This window comes from Parasteatoda tepidariorum, chromosome 5 (genome assembly GCF_982258835.1).
Source record: "Parasteatoda tepidariorum strain Cologne lab strain chromosome 5, Ptep-v5.0, whole genome shotgun sequence".
NCBI classification, from domain to species: domain Eukaryota; kingdom Metazoa; phylum Arthropoda; class Arachnida; order Araneae; family Theridiidae; genus Parasteatoda; species Parasteatoda tepidariorum.
This window is the reverse complement of record NC_141759.1, coordinates 71197081-71217541: the sequence shown is the minus strand read 5'-3', so window position 1 is coordinate 71217541 and position 20461 is coordinate 71197081. Positions and strand designations below refer to the sequence as shown.

General features: G+C 28.8%; 1 protein-coding gene across 1 annotated transcript in view; it reads right to left on the bottom strand.

The window, feature by feature from the left end:
• The window catches only part of LOC107439409 (organic cation transporter protein), a 57129-nt gene extending 37271 nt beyond the window's left edge, over positions 1 to 19858 (bottom strand). The window contains exons 1-4 of the mRNA XM_016051997.4: positions 19676 to 19858; positions 9020 to 9089; positions 6879 to 7172; positions 4406 to 4532 (exon numbers count right to left, since the gene is read on the bottom strand). Of these exons, the coding sequence (XP_015907483.3) occupies positions 4406 to 4532; positions 6879 to 7156 (405 nt within the window). The 5' untranslated portion in view covers positions 7157 to 7172; positions 9020 to 9089; positions 19676 to 19858. The remainder of the gene's footprint in view (positions 1 to 4405; positions 4533 to 6878; positions 7173 to 9019; positions 9090 to 19675) is intronic.
• Positions 19859 to 20461: the final 603 nt, after the last annotated feature.

Below are 20461 nucleotides of genomic sequence, written 5' to 3'. Positions count from 1 at the left end.
AATCAAAAAATGAAATATTTTATTACTGCACTCTCAGATTACATTAAAACACAGTTCTTTGAAAGCAATAAACATAATTCAGTGCTCTTGCTGTTATATAATTCAGACTATATGTAACAGCATATACCTTTGAAGTCAAATATGTATTTAAAAAATGTGTGACGTCATTTGTGGATAGTCCATCAAAAGGAATAAGCGTAACATAGTTCTTGGTGTTACATAATTAATACTATTGAAAAAAAAAGCATGACTTATACAGTTGATGTTGAAAATGTTTTTTGAAATAAATTGACGTTATTTATGAACAGTTCTTTAAAATGATTAAATGTAACAATGCTCTAGCTGTTACATAATTGAGAACATTAGAAAAAACACGGCATATATCTTAGACGTGAAATGCGCATAAAAAATGTGCGACATGATTTGTGGATAGTCCATCAAACGGAATTAGCGTAACATAACTCTTGGTGTTACATAATTAATATCATTGAAAAAAAGGACATACAGTTGACGTCGAAAATGTTTTTAGAACGAAAAGCATGACATCATTTATGGACAGTTTTTTTTAAAAAAGAATAAACGAAACAATGCTCTTGCTGTTACTTAAGTATGACCATTAAGAAAAACATGGCATATACTTTGACGTCAAAAATGTTTTGAAAAATGTGTGACGTCATTTGTGGACAGTCCGTTAAAAGGAATAAACGTAACAGCTCCAGATGTTACATAAATAATATCATTGAGAAAAACATGACTTACACCCTTGACGTTTTATTTGAAACGTTAAATTTTTGCGACGTCATAAATTGAAGTTAAGGACACGAAAAACAGAAAAAAAAACTATCTATATTTTACTAGATTATTTGGTTTTGTTTATAAATACGCTTTCATTTATTTAACAACTGAAGGTGAAGAAATGCAATTAGCGAAATGATTTTATCAGTGACAGAACTTATTCGCACTTCATTCAAATGCTTCTTTCATCGATTTTATTTATTTGTGATTTTCCTTGCTCATAAGACTCTGGTTTCGAAATAATTACCAAATATTACATACAGAAGAAGCATAAATTTACACATAACTAAATGTTGTAGCAAAATAATCAACGATTATTTTAATTCATAATAAAAACAACGCACGAAGACGCGGACTGATACAAATAAAAAATGACAAAAAGAATTGATAACTGTATTTCATTTTCTGAAAGATGCACTTTTTCTTCATTTCGAACAGTAAAATAACAGTCTTAATGAATTTTCTCTGCTAAAATATTAATTGCATGCGTCACTAAAAAATTTTCAAAAAGATTTTTTTTTAAACTTCGAAAAAATGCTGAAGCTATTTTTTTTCATTCACTCATAAAACATCTGCTTTTTTATACAATAATATAATTCAATTTAAACTATAATGTTCAACTTAATTACTAATTTTGATTTTTTTATTAATCGGTATGAATCTAAATTTTCATTAATCGGTATGAATCTAAGAATTCGCCACCTCGCCAAATGCGATAAAATCGTAAATTTGGCGCATAAAATTGTGCTTTAACGAATAAAAATGTGTTGTCACGAAAATATTGGTGAATGATTTTTTTCAACTAGAAAGAAAAATCTATATTTAGCTCGATCCTCAAAATTACGTAAAAATGAATTTTTCGAATCAGTATTTTTTATTCAATTACAGCAATTTTCGGTAGATGCGTCGCATAACCAAATAGAATTGGGTATAAATAATATAACCCTGAAACAAACTACCTTAAAATAGTTTTCCAAAGGGAAAAATTAATCATTAAAAAATTGTTAAGATTAGCATTTGGAGAAGACTTTCGAAAATTGAAGAATGTTTTTGATAATTGGCTAATTTACTGGCTAATAATATGAAATCCTTGGAGTTGGAGCTGGCCCTGTGTATACAATCAATTCTAATCATTATTTTCAGACTTAACCTATCCACTTGGAAATATGGAAAGTTCCTGATGGTTCTTTGTTTGATTCTAAATATGATTCATCGCCAAGGGAGAATTAAGCATATAGCTTTAAGTTTAACAAATCTATGTTAAAAAAAAGTACAAGCAGACATTTAATATAAATTATTAGAACGATCTCGCTTAGTGATATAATTAGCAGTCAACAGCACCTAATTTTGTATAACTACCCATAAGCATATATTCTTATTGTGTGCAAAACAAAATTTTTTGGAAAAAAATATTACAATATATATTTAAACTGACATTAGAGTAAAAAGTAAATAAAACCATTTCATTTATAGCTGGTTTTCGAAAGAAGAAAAATAAGCTCTCACTGTTCTAAATTGTCATATTCCTCACTATTTATTCTTTCTCCGGTTAAAAACACTCCCATAAATATGTAAAAAGAATTTAAATTTTCAGCTAGTAGTATGTGGCCGGTAGACTCTAATAACTTAGTAGCCACTTTTTTCTCAAACCTAATGAGTCGGTGACCGATTTCTATAGGTCCTATTTATTTAATAGCCGCTTTTAAAAACATTTTTTTACTTGAATTAAATTATATTTTTAAAAAAAATCAGATTATAAATAATCTACGTCTATAAAAGTAATAAAATTAGTATGTGACAAAATTTAGTTAAACATACTGACTTTAAAGAAGTTTTATTTAAAAATATTCGTTGAGGCAATATACATTTAATGCATACATTACAACTTTGAAATATGTGAATTGTTAAATTTCTCTCCTTTTACATGAATCTTTCAGTCACAAATTGATAGATTCTGAAGGATCAAAATTTTTAATGTAGACGGTGAACAATGTTTCTGCAATGAAAATTATTTTTCAGAGTCTTTCTGCATTGATGTAGTTTTATCACTAAACGATAAAAAAAAAAAATTTGAAAATGACGGGTTGTTTATTTAATTTAAGTCGTCACTTTTTTTCTTTGCCACGTGTCGAATGCGACTTTTTTTCTTTGTCACGCGTGCCACGTGTCGAATGGCTAGTGCTTTTTTTCTTCCAGGTCTACTATTCATAGATATTTTTATCTTCCAAAACGCATTTTATAAAGAAATGATTTTCATACTAGTTGATGCTTTTCTCTGTATTTGTAGATTTTATTTCATCACCGTCGTTGACCAGCCGACCCAAGTTTGAGCTTACGGCTCCAAATGTTCAACGCCGTAGCCTTGTAATTTTGAGTTCAATCCAGAAGACCAGAGAACTCCAGGATCGAGAATGGGGACAAAGTTTGCCTTCGTGGAGGACTTTTTGATGGAACTAACCAGTGTTTGCGTTGCATGGAGAGAAAAACCTCAAAAACCTCCAACAGTTTGTCAGGCGGTAAGGGAATTCTAACCCATAATCTGTCTACCACTGAGGATATTTTACGTTATCACAGTGATTAGTGCGAGCTGGATGTAGAATTTGTATCGAAAAGCCATCGCTGGGATTTGAACCCCGAACGCTCCATCCCCTGAGCCACCACAGCTCATTTTCTCTGTATTAATGCAAATAGATTTTCAGCCCTGAATAAAGTTAAATCCTATTAGTTGCAATTTTAGATTTGGGAAAACTTCTGTATCTGAACTTGCACAACATACTTGCTAAGTTTTACAGAAATTAAAATTAAAAATTGATTCAAAGCAATAGTAATTCACAACCAGTTTTAGTCAAGCTCTTTAGATTTTATTTACTTATTGCAAATACAAAAAAAAAGGGCTGTGGCACTTAGGCAATTGTTGCTGTTGTAAACAAATAACAGTATGAGAAAACTTCTTAAATTTAAAATTCAAATTGGGGTGTTATTTTTTATGTTATTTTTATTATTATTATTATTATCCATGTTATTTTTTACTATAAATAATTATGATGGGTGTGATGTGCATAACAATTGTAAATGTAAAAAAAAAATTATCATATCCCTAGCACCATTTACTTTACAATAAAATAATTTTTAATTAAACAATGACGTCTTTCACGTATGGGTTTAATTTTATGATTATTAAACAGTAAAAAATACTGAATTTATAAAGAAACAAAATAAAAAAAAGTTTATTTTTAAACTAAATAAAATAAAAAAGAATTTGTGCTCACTTTTTTCTTCTTCCGTCTTTTAGATTCTTAGAAATTCACATTCATTTGTATACTTCGTAGTTTTTTATCAAGTCTTCATGTAAGAAAACTAGTGTAAATCCTTGTACTTAAAATACATTCAACTGTTGATTAAATGGTTACTCACACTTGAATTCATTTTTTTGTTTACTTTTTTATATTTTGAACTTAATAAATGATAAAGTTACTGATTAGTAATGAAAAATTTATAATTTTGAGTTTGGACTATTTTATAACTAACAATGACGGTCATGAAAGAGCAAAGGCTTATTACACTTTCAAAATAGCTTTTATAAACTTCAATAGAAACAATATATTCTTACTTGGTTAAGAACTGTGTTCGTGTAAAATGATGTATCATATTCCCAAGCATCACAAGACACAATTTCCTCACTTCTTTGTATTGTTCCATTTTCATCATATGGATGGGTAAAGTTAATTTCTTTATACCTGTAGATAGACAAATAAAAATTTGAGTATCGATAAAATTCAGTATAAATTCTAGAACAATAGTTTCTAAAATATAGGTTCACTTAAATTTATAGCAAAAATTAGATATCATAAAATATTTTATTATCGATTTCTTTGCATCTGACATTTTTTATTTAAATTATACTGTAATACTGTACATTACTGTAACTGCAAATTACATTGATGAACAGATTTTTTTTATAATTCCTGTTGTATGAGATTTTTGAACGCATCTTAGACATTTTTGCATCACTGATTTCAAATCAGCAATCGTTTCTCTCTTCAAGCTAAAATCTTTTGCATTTTAATATGTTTAGAACCAGAATTTTTAAAAATTCACTCAATTGAATACTGAATGCCCTCACTTTTCTGCTACGTAGGGAGTGGCAGGAAGAAGGTGATAATGCATTTCAGTTTACGATGCGATGCGTTATGGTCATATGTTTTTTTTTTGCCTTAAGGGCTATTTCAAAGGAGCCGACAAGTGTATATTTATGTATGAGTCATGGTGGCTCAGGGGATAGAACGCTCGCCTTCCAATGAGGTGAACCGGGTTTGAATCCAACGATGCTGGTCGATATGAATTTCGCATCCGACTAGCACTGACCACAGTGAAGACATAAATTATCCGCGATCGAAGACGGATCATGGGTTAGAGTCCTTTTGCAGTCAGGCTAACCGTGGGAGGCTTACCGTTCCATCAAAAAGTCCTCCACGAAGGGCAGTTTGTACCGATGTTTAATCCAGGATGTTTGGTCCTTGTCTTCTCGGTTGCGTTCAAAATTACCAGGCTACGAAATCGAATATTGATAGTCGTCAACTCAGTATTGGGTCGGCTGTTAAACGACGGTTATAAAATTAAATAAATCACATCAATTGAGCCTATCTGCGTCGCTGTGGAGCACTTCTTAATTATGACTTGATCCTAGAGTTCCCAATGCTTGATAATCCCAACACATGATCCAGGCGTTCCCATTACTTGATAATCTCAATACTTGATCCAGGAGTTCCCTTGTCTTCTTGATTGGGTTCAAAATTACCAGTCTACGGAGTTACATTAGTTGCCGTAAACCCAAAATTGGGTCGGCTGTTCAACGACGGTTATGTTATAAAATTATAAAAAAATATGTATGTATATAAACCAAAACGTTTTTTATAAACTTGCACATTTAGACAAAAAAAAATAATAAAAATATTTTGAAAAAATCTGTAGCTTTCCGAACAAAACTAATTAAATATTAGAAATGAATATTAGAACATCTGAATGAGAAAAGATTAAGTACTTGCATAAATGCAACAAAAAATTTGTTCCCTAGAGTTTTCGGATTGTTATTGGATAATTGAAAACTTCGATTGGCCTTTTATAAAATTAGTATTATCACAAATAGTCAATAACTATACTCTGCTGCAAGTTAAGAAAAAACGAGAAAGTGTGTTCGCATTTAAATGCATGCGAAATGGAAGCTAAGTTCGCAGCTCAAATGTATATCAACATTGCCAACTCTTAAAACACAGTTGCACAGCTTTCTTTTTGCTTGCTTTCTTAAATCGTGTGAAATGAGGAAAACAAAAATCATTGGATAACCAATTAACAGATAATAAGAATTAATAAAAATGCTATATAAAAATCGTAACAAATATACATCTTTCTAGTCGCATTTAAAGAAACGGTTGAAGGAATAATAAATATTGTTGCTTGCATACTATTTTCTTTAACAGTGAAACAAAAGCAAAAATTCCTTATCTCGAATTTGATTTGTTAAGGGCATGTCAGCATTAGACTCACCATTTATAGTGGGCCAATCAAATCCTATGCGTTTGCAACGTCATATAGTTGTTTCTTTTTCAAGAACGAATGTTATCCTTATTTATTGAAATATGTCACCAAGTCTAGGATACCAGCACGACTTCGAAACTATAACCCTTTTTTAATAATTCTATGGTACATATCGTAAAAGATAATCGTCGTAACGTGCAACAAAGTATAATCGTTTCAAAACGGCTACACTTTTTGCCGTAGGCACCCTGGCTTTTTTCTCTCCATATCTTTACAAATATATTTTAGCAGATAAGAGTTAGTAAAAGCAGTTTGCTTCTTCAAATTTTTTCTAAATATCTCCCGGTTGAGGCCACCAAGTAAAACTATCAATATCTGTATCTAAAATCGATATACAATATCTTAGCAGGGTTAAAGTGGTGGTAACGGAAAAAAATAATCACTTTTTTTTGTAAAAGTACTTAATACATCATTTCGAAACTTATGGTCAAACATTAATAGCTAAAATTAGACCACCAACTGTTCAACAGTAGAAACAGCAATATTACCTGGAACATCGTTTGTCATCCTCTGGAAGTCCAACACTCGTCCATTCTTCTACAGTCCAATTTATTCCATCTGGTCTTGCACACCAATGTTCCAAATTAGGTGCAAGGAAGGACATGGACAAATTGTGCGTACAACTCGGTATTGCGTAGAATATAACAACCAAGAAGATAAATTTCTGCCAGAGTCCATTGCCTCCCACAACATCAAATATATCAAGTTTCCTTGCAGGCTGTATTTCATCTTCAGATGGGGGCTGCTTTTCAATGTCAGCTGTCATTGTGATTTTCTAAGAACTGTAACATATTCAGAATTATTACTTATGAAAACAAATTTTCAATGTTCTTGTTTCCCACAACAATGTGTAGTAAAGTGTATACAAACGTTTTATAATAGAATAGTTAGTTTAAAAATACAAGTTAGTCAGTTAGCAAATTGACCTGGAATAAAAGAGTAGACTGGATCAGAGCAACAAATCACGCCAAGAGACGTAGATAATAGTGATAAATTTTTCGTGAATGATTATTGTAATTTTTGATTTAATTAATTTTTTTAATTTTCGTTTTATTTTGGATGACAATAGTGTTGAATGATCCGACATAGACGCAGATTAGCCACTGTTTCTCGCACGTGGTTTGACTGAAAGTATATTAATAAAAAAACTTCTTAATCTATCACTTTGCTTTTAAAATTATGTTTTATTACACGAATAATCATCTATTTAGAAATATATATTCTAGATGCAACTTTTCCCAACGCGACCACAGAGTATCATGTGATTTCTTCTACATCATCTACACACATCACATAAAACCTACTGCTAGTCAGTCGCCCTAAGCCTCCACTCAATTTTCCACAGGTAGTTCGATCTGGCCATTGTTACATACCTGCCAACTTTTAGTCCTTCCGAGTACGATTCTCCCCAGTGGTATGAAAATGGAATTTATATTACAATGTTAGGCAAAAACATACGTTGCATTTTGAAAGAACTTTTACGGACTACCACGAAAGTATTGCATATTAATGTGTATACTTACTATTTTTTAAGATAGTGATGGTTAAAAACATTATAAATGAAGTTTATAAATGCAAGGAATATATAGAAAGCATCCATTTTACTACCACTTTAAAGATAAAAATAAAATTTTACGCCAAATGCGTAAAAGTTGGCAGGTATGCTGTTATGTAAGATCTTTTACGAAAGAACTATCTAATACAAAATCTATTAAAAATTAGAAAGTGGTAGCAAATATGTCTAAAAATTTGTTTAATTTATGAATATGATTGATTTGTCTTATTTACATGTCAACCACTACAGTTTCAATTCTCAAATATATATGATAAATTTCTCTCAATTACTTTTAAAACAGAATTAGGATTCATGTGCACAGCTAGTTCACATTTTAAATAGTCTGCGCAGACTACTTATAAAAAACCGGGTGGAGACTTTCTGGTGTAGGAGGTGATTACCAAAGGCACTATCTTCTATGAAGGCGAGGAGTGTATTTTAACATTGTATTATGTATTATGATTAGCTAATATGCCTTACAATAACAATACCATATGTTCTGTCTTTACTATCAGAGATGCCAACTGCTCCGGACACGCCAAAAAAATTTTAAAAAACGGTAAATAACTACAAAGTAAATTTTTTAAATATTTGACTTTTTTTGCTTGCTTTTTAAAAGGTATAGCATGACATAAGGACTATAAAGTGGTGAATTATATAAGCGTACGAATTATTTAGAAATAGTGGTGGATAAAAACCTATTAATTGAATTTATTAAACCAAGAATCATAATTGTTAAACTACCACTTTAAAATATATATTTGCTGTCCGGAGCAAGTTGGCATCTCTGTTTTATATAGTATATACCATGAAAAGACCAGAATAGAACACAAAATACCTTATAATCTGACTTCTATAATTGCACAGCCTTATTGATAAAGGTAATCAAATAATTAGAACAGTTAAAGTATTAATATCCAAATTAAAAATTATGTAAAAACAAATACAAAATTGTGAAAGTAATTAATAATTACAGTTATACCATCATCATTTCGAAATACAAACAATTGAAATTTTAATTATACAAAATTTTAAATGAATTTTAAATAATTTTTAAATAAAAGGAAAAATTACCTTTCCCTATGTATATACTATTCAATATTCTACCATAAGAATGCAAAGACGTATCCTTTCAAAATATTTCCTACAAATGATAAAGTAACATTTAGTATGCTAACACAGCGATTTAGAGTAAATACTAAGCACACAATTAATACTTGACAAGTTTGGAATTTTTTTAAAGTAACTAAAAGAGAAATATTTCCTGTAAAAGTATACGTAACAAGATAAAATAATGAAAGACTGACATAATAATGAAAGGATGTGTGTTATTGAAAAATATACTGCATATTTCCTGTAAGAATTGTTTCTAAAGTTGTATTTATTATCTCTAATAGCAAACAAATGTATTAATAATAATAAGCACATTTTCCGATGTTAAGTAATATCCATATATGCCAACTCTTAATCATATACATTACATTTTTCGAATAAATAATTAACCATATACAATATATATGCCGACTCTGAATCATATACATTGTGGTAAAAATCCTTTTAAATTTGTAAATACGAAAAATAATTAGACAGCACAAATTTTAGTAATACTTTAAATACAAAAATGGAAGGCTTAAAAGTTGGCAATTATAAGTAAATCTATCTTTCTGCCATGTCTATCTATCTTTCTGCCTTTCCTTATCAAAAATTCCAACTCAGAAGTCCCTTCCATATTTAATCGTTTTTCTATCGAATTCTTATATCGCAGCATTAGAAAAAGGGTAGCATATTTGAAAATTTATGAAAAAAGTGGTAGCATATTTGATGAAAGGAAATTTTCTTCTGTTACCTACAATTTGATTTAAAAACAGTACAACTGCTTAATCTCAAGACTAAGGTTCCTATACTATTAGAGATGACCTATCAAGCAATACTGGAGCAAACAAGTTCGCAAGTTAACGTTATGTTATTACAGAGATGCCAACTGCTGTGGACACGACAAAATAATTTAAAAAACGGTAAATAACTACAAAGTAAATTTTGCAAATAGTTGACAATATTTGCTTGCTTTTATAAATGTAAAGCATGTAATAAGTTCTATAAAGTGGTGAATTATATAAAACTACGCATTGTTTAGAAATAGTGGTGGATTAAAATCTAGTAAATCGAACTTATTAAACCAAGAATTACAATTAATAAACTACCACTTGAAAATATTTATTCGCTGTGCTTATATTAGCTCTTTGCTCCAACAATAACAGAGATGCCAACTGCTCCGAACACGCCTACATAATTAAAAAAAACGGTAAAAACTAAAAAGTAAATTTTGCAAATATTTGACTATTTTTGCTTGCTTTCTAAAATGTATAGCATGACATAACTACTATAAAGTGGTGAATTATATAAGCCTACGAATTATTTAGAAATAGTGGTGGATAAAAAACTAATAAATGAATTTATTAAACCAAGAATCACAATTAATAAACTACCACTTTAAAATACTTATTTGCTGTCCGGAGCAAGTTGGCATCTCTGCAATAAATAAGTCGGCCTGTCTAATTCAGGGGCTCTACTCAAGACGAAATATCCATTATTACGTCATAAAGAAATTTCTGTTGATAGGAATGTTCAGTTCTCCTATTGCAAGTGCTAAGAATGAAATATTTGTGTTACCAGTCTTTAACATTTTGAAAAGAAGAACATTGGTGTTTAAACGGTTAATGTATAGGATAAACTCAATTTGTTTATCTTTTTTTCGCCAAGCATTTAAAAAACTTCATTACACAATGATCAGTGGTGAAATAAAACAAAAAATACTGAATAAAGTTTTGCTTGGAAATTATCTTTGGATCGACAAATTTTATGTTTGAGTGCAATAATTTTTCAATTCGCTCTGCAAAACTTAAAGATATGGCGAAATACGAAATAAAATAAAATTAACTAATATTAATAGGGGTCCAATCTTTTCACCGTTCTTCTGTCCAAACAATTTGACCACATTTCCCAAATTGCGGCTTTTTATTTCGGGAGACAGGAATTAAAATTCTCCAGAAAAAAAGCTATGTTTATTCAGAGAAAGTACATTTTGTAGCTTATTTCGTAACTTAAAACATTGTCTGCACTAATTGATTAGCGTAATTGATGTTACCATCTCTAACCATTAAGATTGAGTTCTAGTATGTTAAAATCTGATCATTTGATCAAAAATTATTTAGAGTGTTTCGTTTAATTTTTTGCACACGTAAAATTTTTATTTCATATCCTTTATAGTTACATTGTAAGTTTTCTTTAACAGGAGTAAAATTGACGAAGGAACAGGGTTAAAAAGTGACATTTTGTACATTCAAAATAAACTATTGCGAGTATTTAAAAAGTATAATTAGAGAGCATAAATGTTTTTTTAGAAAAAGTGAAAAATCTTCGTAAAAAAATTAATTTAATGAAAGCAAATGTCAAAGAATAGCACATCTATATGCTTACAAAAATTGACCGCATAAAGATTCTCAACTGTATAACAATTTCCAAAAAAATTAAGAGAATGTCTTCTATTTTTGTAAAATTTTCTATGATTTGAATATTACAACTTTTTTCCGCGGTCACAGCTACTATTTTTAAAAAAGCCAAGTTAAAAGATAAGTTCAAGGTCTAAGTAAACATCTGCCCCAAAAGTCGTTTCCAAAAATGTTTTTCTTCCCAATTCTAGAAATTAAGATAAACAAAAGTATATTTTTTATTTTATTTTACTTAAGTGCGTGTTCATCCTATTCCACCATTTACTAAATTGACGAATAACAATAACATACCTGCCAATTTTTACGTTCCTTAAAAAAAAACTTTTACCCAGAGGAAGTAAAATAAAATGGACACTGTAAATAGGCTTTTAAATAATAATTTGCTCAATATTGGAAACAACTATTATAAGTCGCAAATCTTCAATGTGTATGTTTAAATTGTTTAAAGGAGATGGTAGTTATAATAACTTTAAAGAAAATGTATTAAAGCAAGAATCAAATTTAAATGCAAAAAATTGTGTCTACTACATTAATTGTAAAAATAAAATCTTCCGAAAATCCAAAAACAGGAAAAAGTACAGTTAAATAATACTTGTTTTAATTCGTTAAAGATTAAATTCGTATAAAAAAATAAACAGGAGCTATATAGTTCAAAAGATATGTACCCATATTACCAAGACACTTGTACCAATTAAGTGACAGGTTCATAGTTGCCAACTTGTACGCCCATTGAGATTTAATTTGCTTAGTGGTAGCAACATTGGCATTTTCGTGCATTAAATCTTGAAGTTTAAAGTTTCGAAAACAATTTTGAAACTACTTTGACGAATCAATAATTTTAAAGAAAAATATGTAGATAAGATCTATTTGATGCTCAATTGTGCATATAGATGTCTTAATAATTTTATTTTTGAAAAATTCTTTCAAATTTAATTGTTGTTTTACTACCACTTTGTAAGAGCTTTTACAGCGACCGTACAAGTAAGCAGGTTGTTCAGGCAGATGGTATAAAATTTTAGTGGACGAGAACCAATAAATATCTGGAAGCAGTCCCTTCTAAATTAGAAGGAACTCCTAATATAAAAGGAACTTAACCACTTCTTGAAACTTAATTGTTGTTTTACTACCACTTTGCAAAACCTTTTTCAACTACCGTATAAGTTAGATGGTTGTTCAGGTCGGTGGTATAAAATTTTAGTAGACGAGAGTCAATGAATGTCTGGAAGCCTTCTAATTTAGAAGGAACTTAACCACTTCTTGAAACTTAATTGTTATTGTTTTGCTACCACTTTGCAAAACCTTTTTCAACTACCGTATAAGTTAGAAGGTTGTTCAGGTCGGTGGTATAAAATTTTAGTAGACGAGAGTCAATGAATGTCTGGAAGTCTTCTAATTTAGAAGGAACTTAACCACTTCTTGAAACTTAATTGTTATTGTTTTGCTACCACTTTGCAAAACCTTTTTCAACTACCGTATAAGTTAGAAGGTTGTTCAGGTCGGTGGTATAAAATTTTAGTAGACGAGAGTCAATGAATGTCTGGAAGCCTTCTAATTTAGAAGGAACTTAACCACTTCTTGAAACTTAATTGTTATTGTTTTACTACCACTTTGCAAAACCTTTTTCAACTACCGTATAAGTTAGAAGGTTGTTCAGGTCGGTGGTATAAAATTTTAGTAGACGAGAGTCAATGATTGAACTGGAATGCCAGTTTATCACCCAATCTTGCCCTTTTGTTAAACGGTCCGTGGGTTTAAATAAAAACCTATATTATGTTAAAACTGTCTTTTTAAAAAAAAAAAAAAAAAAAAAAAAAAAAAAGGAGTTGAGTGTTTGAATTAAATGATTAATATTACACTAAAATCTCTTCTTTTATAAAAGATTCTTCTGGATTAAATAAGTTACTCGTTGATTAAAAAAATTCCTGACACCCTATCATAACGAGATTATCTAAGATCTTTTAGTTCAAAACGTTGAGATAGTTTACACAGCAGCTTTCGGATCTTTTTATCAGCAACCTTGAATTTTTATTTTCAACGTATTCACAGCTTTGTAAAGAACGAAGAAAATTTTTTAATCTGATAAAATAGTTACAACTTAATTGGTTTGACAAAAGAAATTAATTTAGATCTTAACGCTCCAGATTAAACTTTCATGAACTAGTAACCCGATTGAAACTTTTGAGGTTGTTTTTGATCACGCGTGATCTTGTTTATGTTGCGTCTCGTTGGTAGATAGCCAAAGAATTTTTTTTTTCTTTTTACATGTCTGTGTAATTCAATGAAAATTGAAGATAACTCTTTATACCTTTGCATACAGAGTTTACTTAGAAAATAAAAACCAAACACGCTTACTAAGTATTCTTACACACTTCACTAATAATCATTGCCATACTAAGAACGAAGTTTAATAAGGAAAAAGTGACGAAAAATAATTGAAGATAGTAAGTAAATAGATTAAAAATTGAAGATAAATTATTTTTGAGTATTAAAGTTTTTTGCATATTATATTTATCATTAAGTTACCTTCCGAATTATCATCCATTAAAATAATTAAACTTTTTGGAAACTATGAAATGAAGAATAAAGAATTCGATAAATCATCTATCACACATTGCATGAGCCTTAAGCCTAAATTTAACTGCAATAACGTCAAAATTCTTTTTACACCTGTTATATCAGCTCATCTTAAATCTTGACACTCTTGTATCCTGTTTTATTCAAGTGAGTTCAAATTTCTTTGTCAATAATATTAGTTTCTTACGTCCTCCATTCTGCCTGATAATCCATCCTTCACTGAGTTGCTTTCTTTCGGCCACCATTGCTCTCCTCGGCTACCACAGTTTTTTCACTTTTATTATTTTTTTCCTTCCATTTTTTTTGTCGGCAATTTTTTATCTCATTTTTCTAATCTGCTTTGCTCCTTTTCAAGTACTCGGCAACAGCAACTTTTCGTTCTATTGTTTTTCACCCTTACATTTTTTTTTCCTTTTTTTTTTTTTTTTTTCGTTTCGTTTCGTTGGGCCGTTCTTCTTTTCAAATCTGTTCTATTTTCATAACTTAGATTTTGGTTCGTCTTGACAATGGGAATTGTCAATGCGTTCGAGAAAGGTCTACTTTTTCTACCTTAATTTCTGAAGATGATGAAGAATTTACTTTGACAACTATTTGGAAGCTAGCTATTTTGATTGCATATTTTTATAGCATAAAAAGTAAAGCCTTGTGGCTCCATATTATAAGAATTTCAAGAAATTTTATGGGCCTGCGAATAGAATAAAACATTTTAAAAAATAACAGAAAAGTCACCAACCGCATTAAAAAGTATTTATTCGAACAAAAAATATGTTCAAAAACATAAAATCCGCCAGCCTACACGCAGACCTTGTCACCTTCTTATAACTCTGATATTAATCTAATCAATGCCTGAATTTGAAACCGAAAAAACAATTTAAAATGGAAAAATGAAATGGAAGCGACATATTAGTGAATTTGCGAACATCAGGTGTAAAATAAAATAGCAACATCCCAAAGGTATTCATGAAACACATTTTCAAATTTAAAAAACAATTTTTTTTCATTTGTTTATATTATTTATTTATTTTATTTATCTGCTTATTTTCAAAACTTTGTTTTTATCATTAAAAAAAGGTAAATTTAATGACCTGGTTAAAAAATATTAAGTTCTATTTATATAGATACACGTGAATTGTTTTAAATATGAAACTTTGCACTTTTTAAAAATATTCTTGATGCTATCTTTTAATAAATTCTTCAATCAGAAAGTGCACCTCATTGTTTGTTCTTTTGGAAAATTTGTGAAAACTGTTTATTGTAACTTTAAAAATCTTTTTTTATTTAAAGCCTTCTATTCCTCGTTAAAAAAATGTTTATTAAATGACTTCGTAGAAAAAATCCAGTTCTATGCATACAAAAGATTGTTAAATGTTTTAAATCTTTGTACTTTTTTTGGAATCTTACTTAATGCTATCTCCCACTAAATTTTTCAACTCGAAGGTGCTATGTGAATCCTATCAAAATTTTTGAAAAAATGAAAAATCGCTATTAACCCCTTGGGGACGGGTGATTCAGAAAAGCATTCGTACAAAATCAGAATCAAGTTGCAATTAAATAAAAAACGGTAACTTAAATGTAGTCGTTACTAATTTGACAGACTTACTTTGCTTTTATTTTAATTATTGTTAGTTTAATCATATATATAATCAATGTTAATTCAAAGTATAACTAAATAGTTTTATTTTGAACAAAGTAATGGTGAATTAAATAAATCAAAAAATTATAACTCCGCCCACAAATAAACTGCTAAAGAAATACTTTGATTACCAGTTTTATCTTCTTACCCTGATTGATACGGTTTTTTGCTGTCACGTATTTGTGACAGTCGGCGCGAAAGGGTTAAGGAAGATAAATAAATAACAAAGCATTTACTTTAAAAGACTCGCAAACGATTTAAGGTGTAAATCGTTTGCGAGTCTTTTAAAGTGTAAATGGCATGGATTTAAACTGTAAACCTTTGGACACACTTGTTAGAATTAATTAAAAACAGGAAACTAAAGTGCTAATTAACTAACTTTTGTACTAAGTTGTTTTAAAACAATGTGTTTAAGGAGAGTATGTAATACTTTATTTTTATTTTAAAATGATGTAAATAAACTAAGAATGGAATCTTCTCTAGGCGTTTTATTTTTTCCTCGCGCGCTGTTTAAAAATAGATTATTGGCAAAATACGTGACAAAACAAAATCTTTTCGTAAACAAATGGAATAGACTTTTCTATGCACGAGAAATCGTTCGAACTTTTGATAAGAATCGATTGTTTTACATGATTTATACTAAACTTTATTTGACAAATTATTAACGTTGATCGATCGATTATAAACATTACGCAATTGATTTATACATATTTAAAAAAAACGAAAACAATAATATTTAAAAAAAATATTTTAACAAACAATTATCTGGAATCAAAAATAATAATTAATCAAAGTTCGTCTTAATTTAAATTTTATCTTAAAAGTAAACAAACGTTACATTTCCAGTGTCATCTTAATTCCAATGTCATCGATTTGTTTTCATTGGGTTTCAATTTCATTTTAATTTAAATTTCAGCATTTTAATTTAATTTTTATCAATTAAATTATATTTTTAGTTCAGATTTTTAATAAGACGGACGAAAATTTTCATATTGAAGGAAATAACCTTCGTGAATGACTATTTGCGAAAAACTGACTACTTTACGTAAGCAAGAAAACCATGAAAATTCGCCGTGAAATCTGTAAATTAAGCCTACATATCAAATTGCAGTATTTTGTCTGAAAATTCTAATTCTACAATAAAAAAATGGGCGATCTCGTACAATATTTTAAAATTGCACTGAAGGTAGGGGTTGAGTTTAAATACATCTCTTGAAAGTATTTCTCACTTGTATTTTTAGATTTTTGAACCAATGAGCATGTCTTGAAATATTTGACCGTTATCATACTCTTTGGATACCCTGAATGTATTGTATGATTTTTAAAATGATTTTGAATTGAATAAATTATTTCACTTTTAATTTTTTCCCTTGTCGCTCAGCAATAATAATTAATTCAAAATATAACTGAACCACTAAAAAAATCTTCCCAAAAAAACATAAAAATTGTCGAGTGTATAATCGTAATTCTTTAGTAAAAAATGGAAATTGGAAATAAAATACGTAATCTGCATTTAAAGAATTGATAGTGTAAAAAAACTTGATATTAATGCTTTAAAAAGTATTTTTTAGTTTTTTTTTACAATAAGATACTTTAAAATACTTGCACAAATTATTTAAGAAATATTTTCTGAGATTATTATTCAAATAATTTTTCAAATTTTTGCTCAAATTATAAAGGCTGATTTTGATTATCTGAAATAAAGATTAGTGGTATTTATTGTAATTCTTTGATCTGGAATTAAGATATTTATTATTTTTGAATCACGTTGAACAATAAATCATTGCTACTATTATTATAATTTGTTATTCTTGATTTTTCTTATGCTTTTTGCATACGAAAAATGAAGAAAAGCCAATTCTAAAGATAAAGGTTAAGAATTTGAAAAACTGATGGACTAAAATATTATAAAAAGTGAGTCTTTTGCTTTAGAATTTTTTGAAGTAATAAAATATTTTGTGGTAATAATTAACAATATTGGTCAAATTATTAAAATACTTTCTTGCTTAATTTCAAATTTAAAAAGGCATTAGATAAAAATTAATACCGTCATAAATCAGGAATTTTTCAAAAAGTGTTTGCAGATGTGTAGAAAATATCCGCCATTTCATAACAGAACCAGACCATTTGTATCACAATGATTGTACAATACAAGATTTAGAATAAAATTTCCAGTTGTGTCAATAATGCACTAAATAAGAATTTTCTGAATAAGTCTATTTCTTAAAAACAAAATTAAGTAATGAAGCACGATTTTCTTTTAAACTAATTTCCTGTATAAATATAAAATAATAACTGCTTCGTGCAAATATGTATTGAATCAATGCTAAGTCGAATAGAGTTTTAATCTAGGTAACAGATCCTACCAGATCCGGAAAAATCTTAACAAGACTTGTGAATTCTTATTTTTGACTTATATCGTTTAACTATTGAAAAAAAATTACAATTATAATTTTGCTTATATATCAAATTTTCAATGTAAAACCTATTCTCAATTTCTTGTGTATAACTTTTGTTTTATAATATTTTTCATATAGCGAATAAAATATCAATATTTTTAGTCAGTTTTGAGATCAAAATATCAGTTACTTTTATTTTTATCAGAAATGTATACATCAATTTGCGTTTAAACTATAACTCCATTTTTTACAATAATTTATACAAGAGCCATGGTGGCTCAGAGGATAGAGCCTTTGCCTTCCAATAAGCTGAGCCGGGTTCGAATCCCAGCGATGGCTGGTAGATACGAATTCCGCACATGGTTTACACCGACCACAGTGCTGACGTAAAATATCCTTAGTGGTTGACGGATCATGAGTGAGAATCCCCTTGCCGTCAGGCTAACCGTGGCAGGTTTTCGTGATTTTCCTCTCCGTGTAACGCAAATAAGGGGAAATTCCATCAAAAAGCCTGCCACGAAGGTAAGATATCTCCCAATACTTCATCCAGAAGTTCCCTTGTCTTCTGGATTGGGTGCAAAATTACAAAGCTACTAATTGAACATCAGTAGTTGTAAACCCAAAATTTGGGTCTGTTTTTCAACGACGGTAATAAAAAAATAATTTATGTAGGCTTTTAATAAGATGATCTACAATATTAAACACTAAAATTAAATTAAATCAATCATTTTTATATCGTTCATAAATATCTAATTGCAGCGTTCGCTTTTCCCGATATGAAATTAATACTCAGTAACATTACAATCTAAAGAAAATACGCAAAATACGCGAAAAGTGGAATTTTTAACATGAAATAAAAATAATGTTAAATAACTACTATTTTTATAAATTTTAGCTTTTTCATGTATTTTATTCTAATTAATTTTAAGATAAATACCTTAAAATTAAATAAACTTTTAAATTTCGAAAACTTTAGGACATGTACTCAAATTTAATATTTCAATTTTAAAAAAAATATTTCAATATTTATATCAAAATTTTACGAATTATTTTAAATAAAGAAATAAAATTATAAATCTAGTTAAAAATGTTGAAAAATTAATATTTTGTACATAAAATATCAAAGATGTGTGTTGATGTTTTTGAATAAAACGAGAACAAATCAGAATTAAAAACAGAAAATCAATGAAAGTCAAATAAAATTAGTGATTAAATAAAATTTTAAAAAATTTAACTATCAAAATATATGTAATCAAAATGTTTAGAATATTCTTTTTGGTTTTAAAAATGTCAGTGGTTGCTGGAGCTCTAAAGTTGGTGCAATCTATTTTTTCATTCTAATCGGAATTCAAACTTTTTCTTCAAATTATAGAAACTGCGCGAAACAAACATTATTTTAAAACATATATTACAGTATTTGAATTCTAATTAAAAAAATCTACATTTCCGAAGAAAAAAAAATTTGTTTTCATTATAATCTTAAGTGGTTTTTAAAATAGTAGTAGTAATAGTTTAAAAATAAAATAATTTTAAAATATCAAACGATTTTTTTTATCACTTTTAAAGCAAACTATTTTTTCCCACATTCAGAGCAAACGATATTATAAAATCTTACCTCTTTAGAGTAAAGATTAAAAAGTGCTGCACGTGAATTCTTGTCTGCTCTCTTGTGAACTGTTTAATTTAGGAATGATGATTTAAGCAAGAGATGATCGTTGTGTTCAGTGGGCCAAGATCACTAGCGATCACTTCATCCAACTCCGCCTCCTCTTCCTCCTCTTGCATCCTTCCGCTCTTCAACAAATCACTCAGTCGCATCTTTAAAATGATATGAACTTTCTGCTACGTTTCATTATTCACAACTTAGACATTCATGTTTATTTTTTTTATTTTCATTCATGAGTTAGAATAATCTAGTGGGGACATTTTAATCAACTTTATTGTGAAACAAGAGATGCCTTGTTTATTTTTCTTCAAAAATGGAATCTTAAGTTTCTCGAAATTGAAGGACTTTTACGTCAGAATGTAAATATTTGTAACTTGTTTGCATTATTTAAATTCGTGTTTGTCTGGTTAATAATACTCCCTATTGTTTTATTTTTATGTTCTACTTTTGAATGTTTTTTAAAAAAGGAGAGAAGTTGGTGAATTTTATGAAGAATTTTATTTTAAAGAATCACTAAATTCATTCTTAATATTCTTCTAAAAAAGTAAATCCTTTAAGTTCTCAGAATCAAAGAAATTTTACGTTAGAATGTGACTTTTTAGAATTTTTGAAACTTGTATTTATCGTGGAGAAATGATATTTGCTATTATATTATTTTTAAGTTTTATTTTTAATTGTAAAACAACAACAAAAATTCTAGTTAACAAGATGAATTTCATAAACAGCTTTAATTAT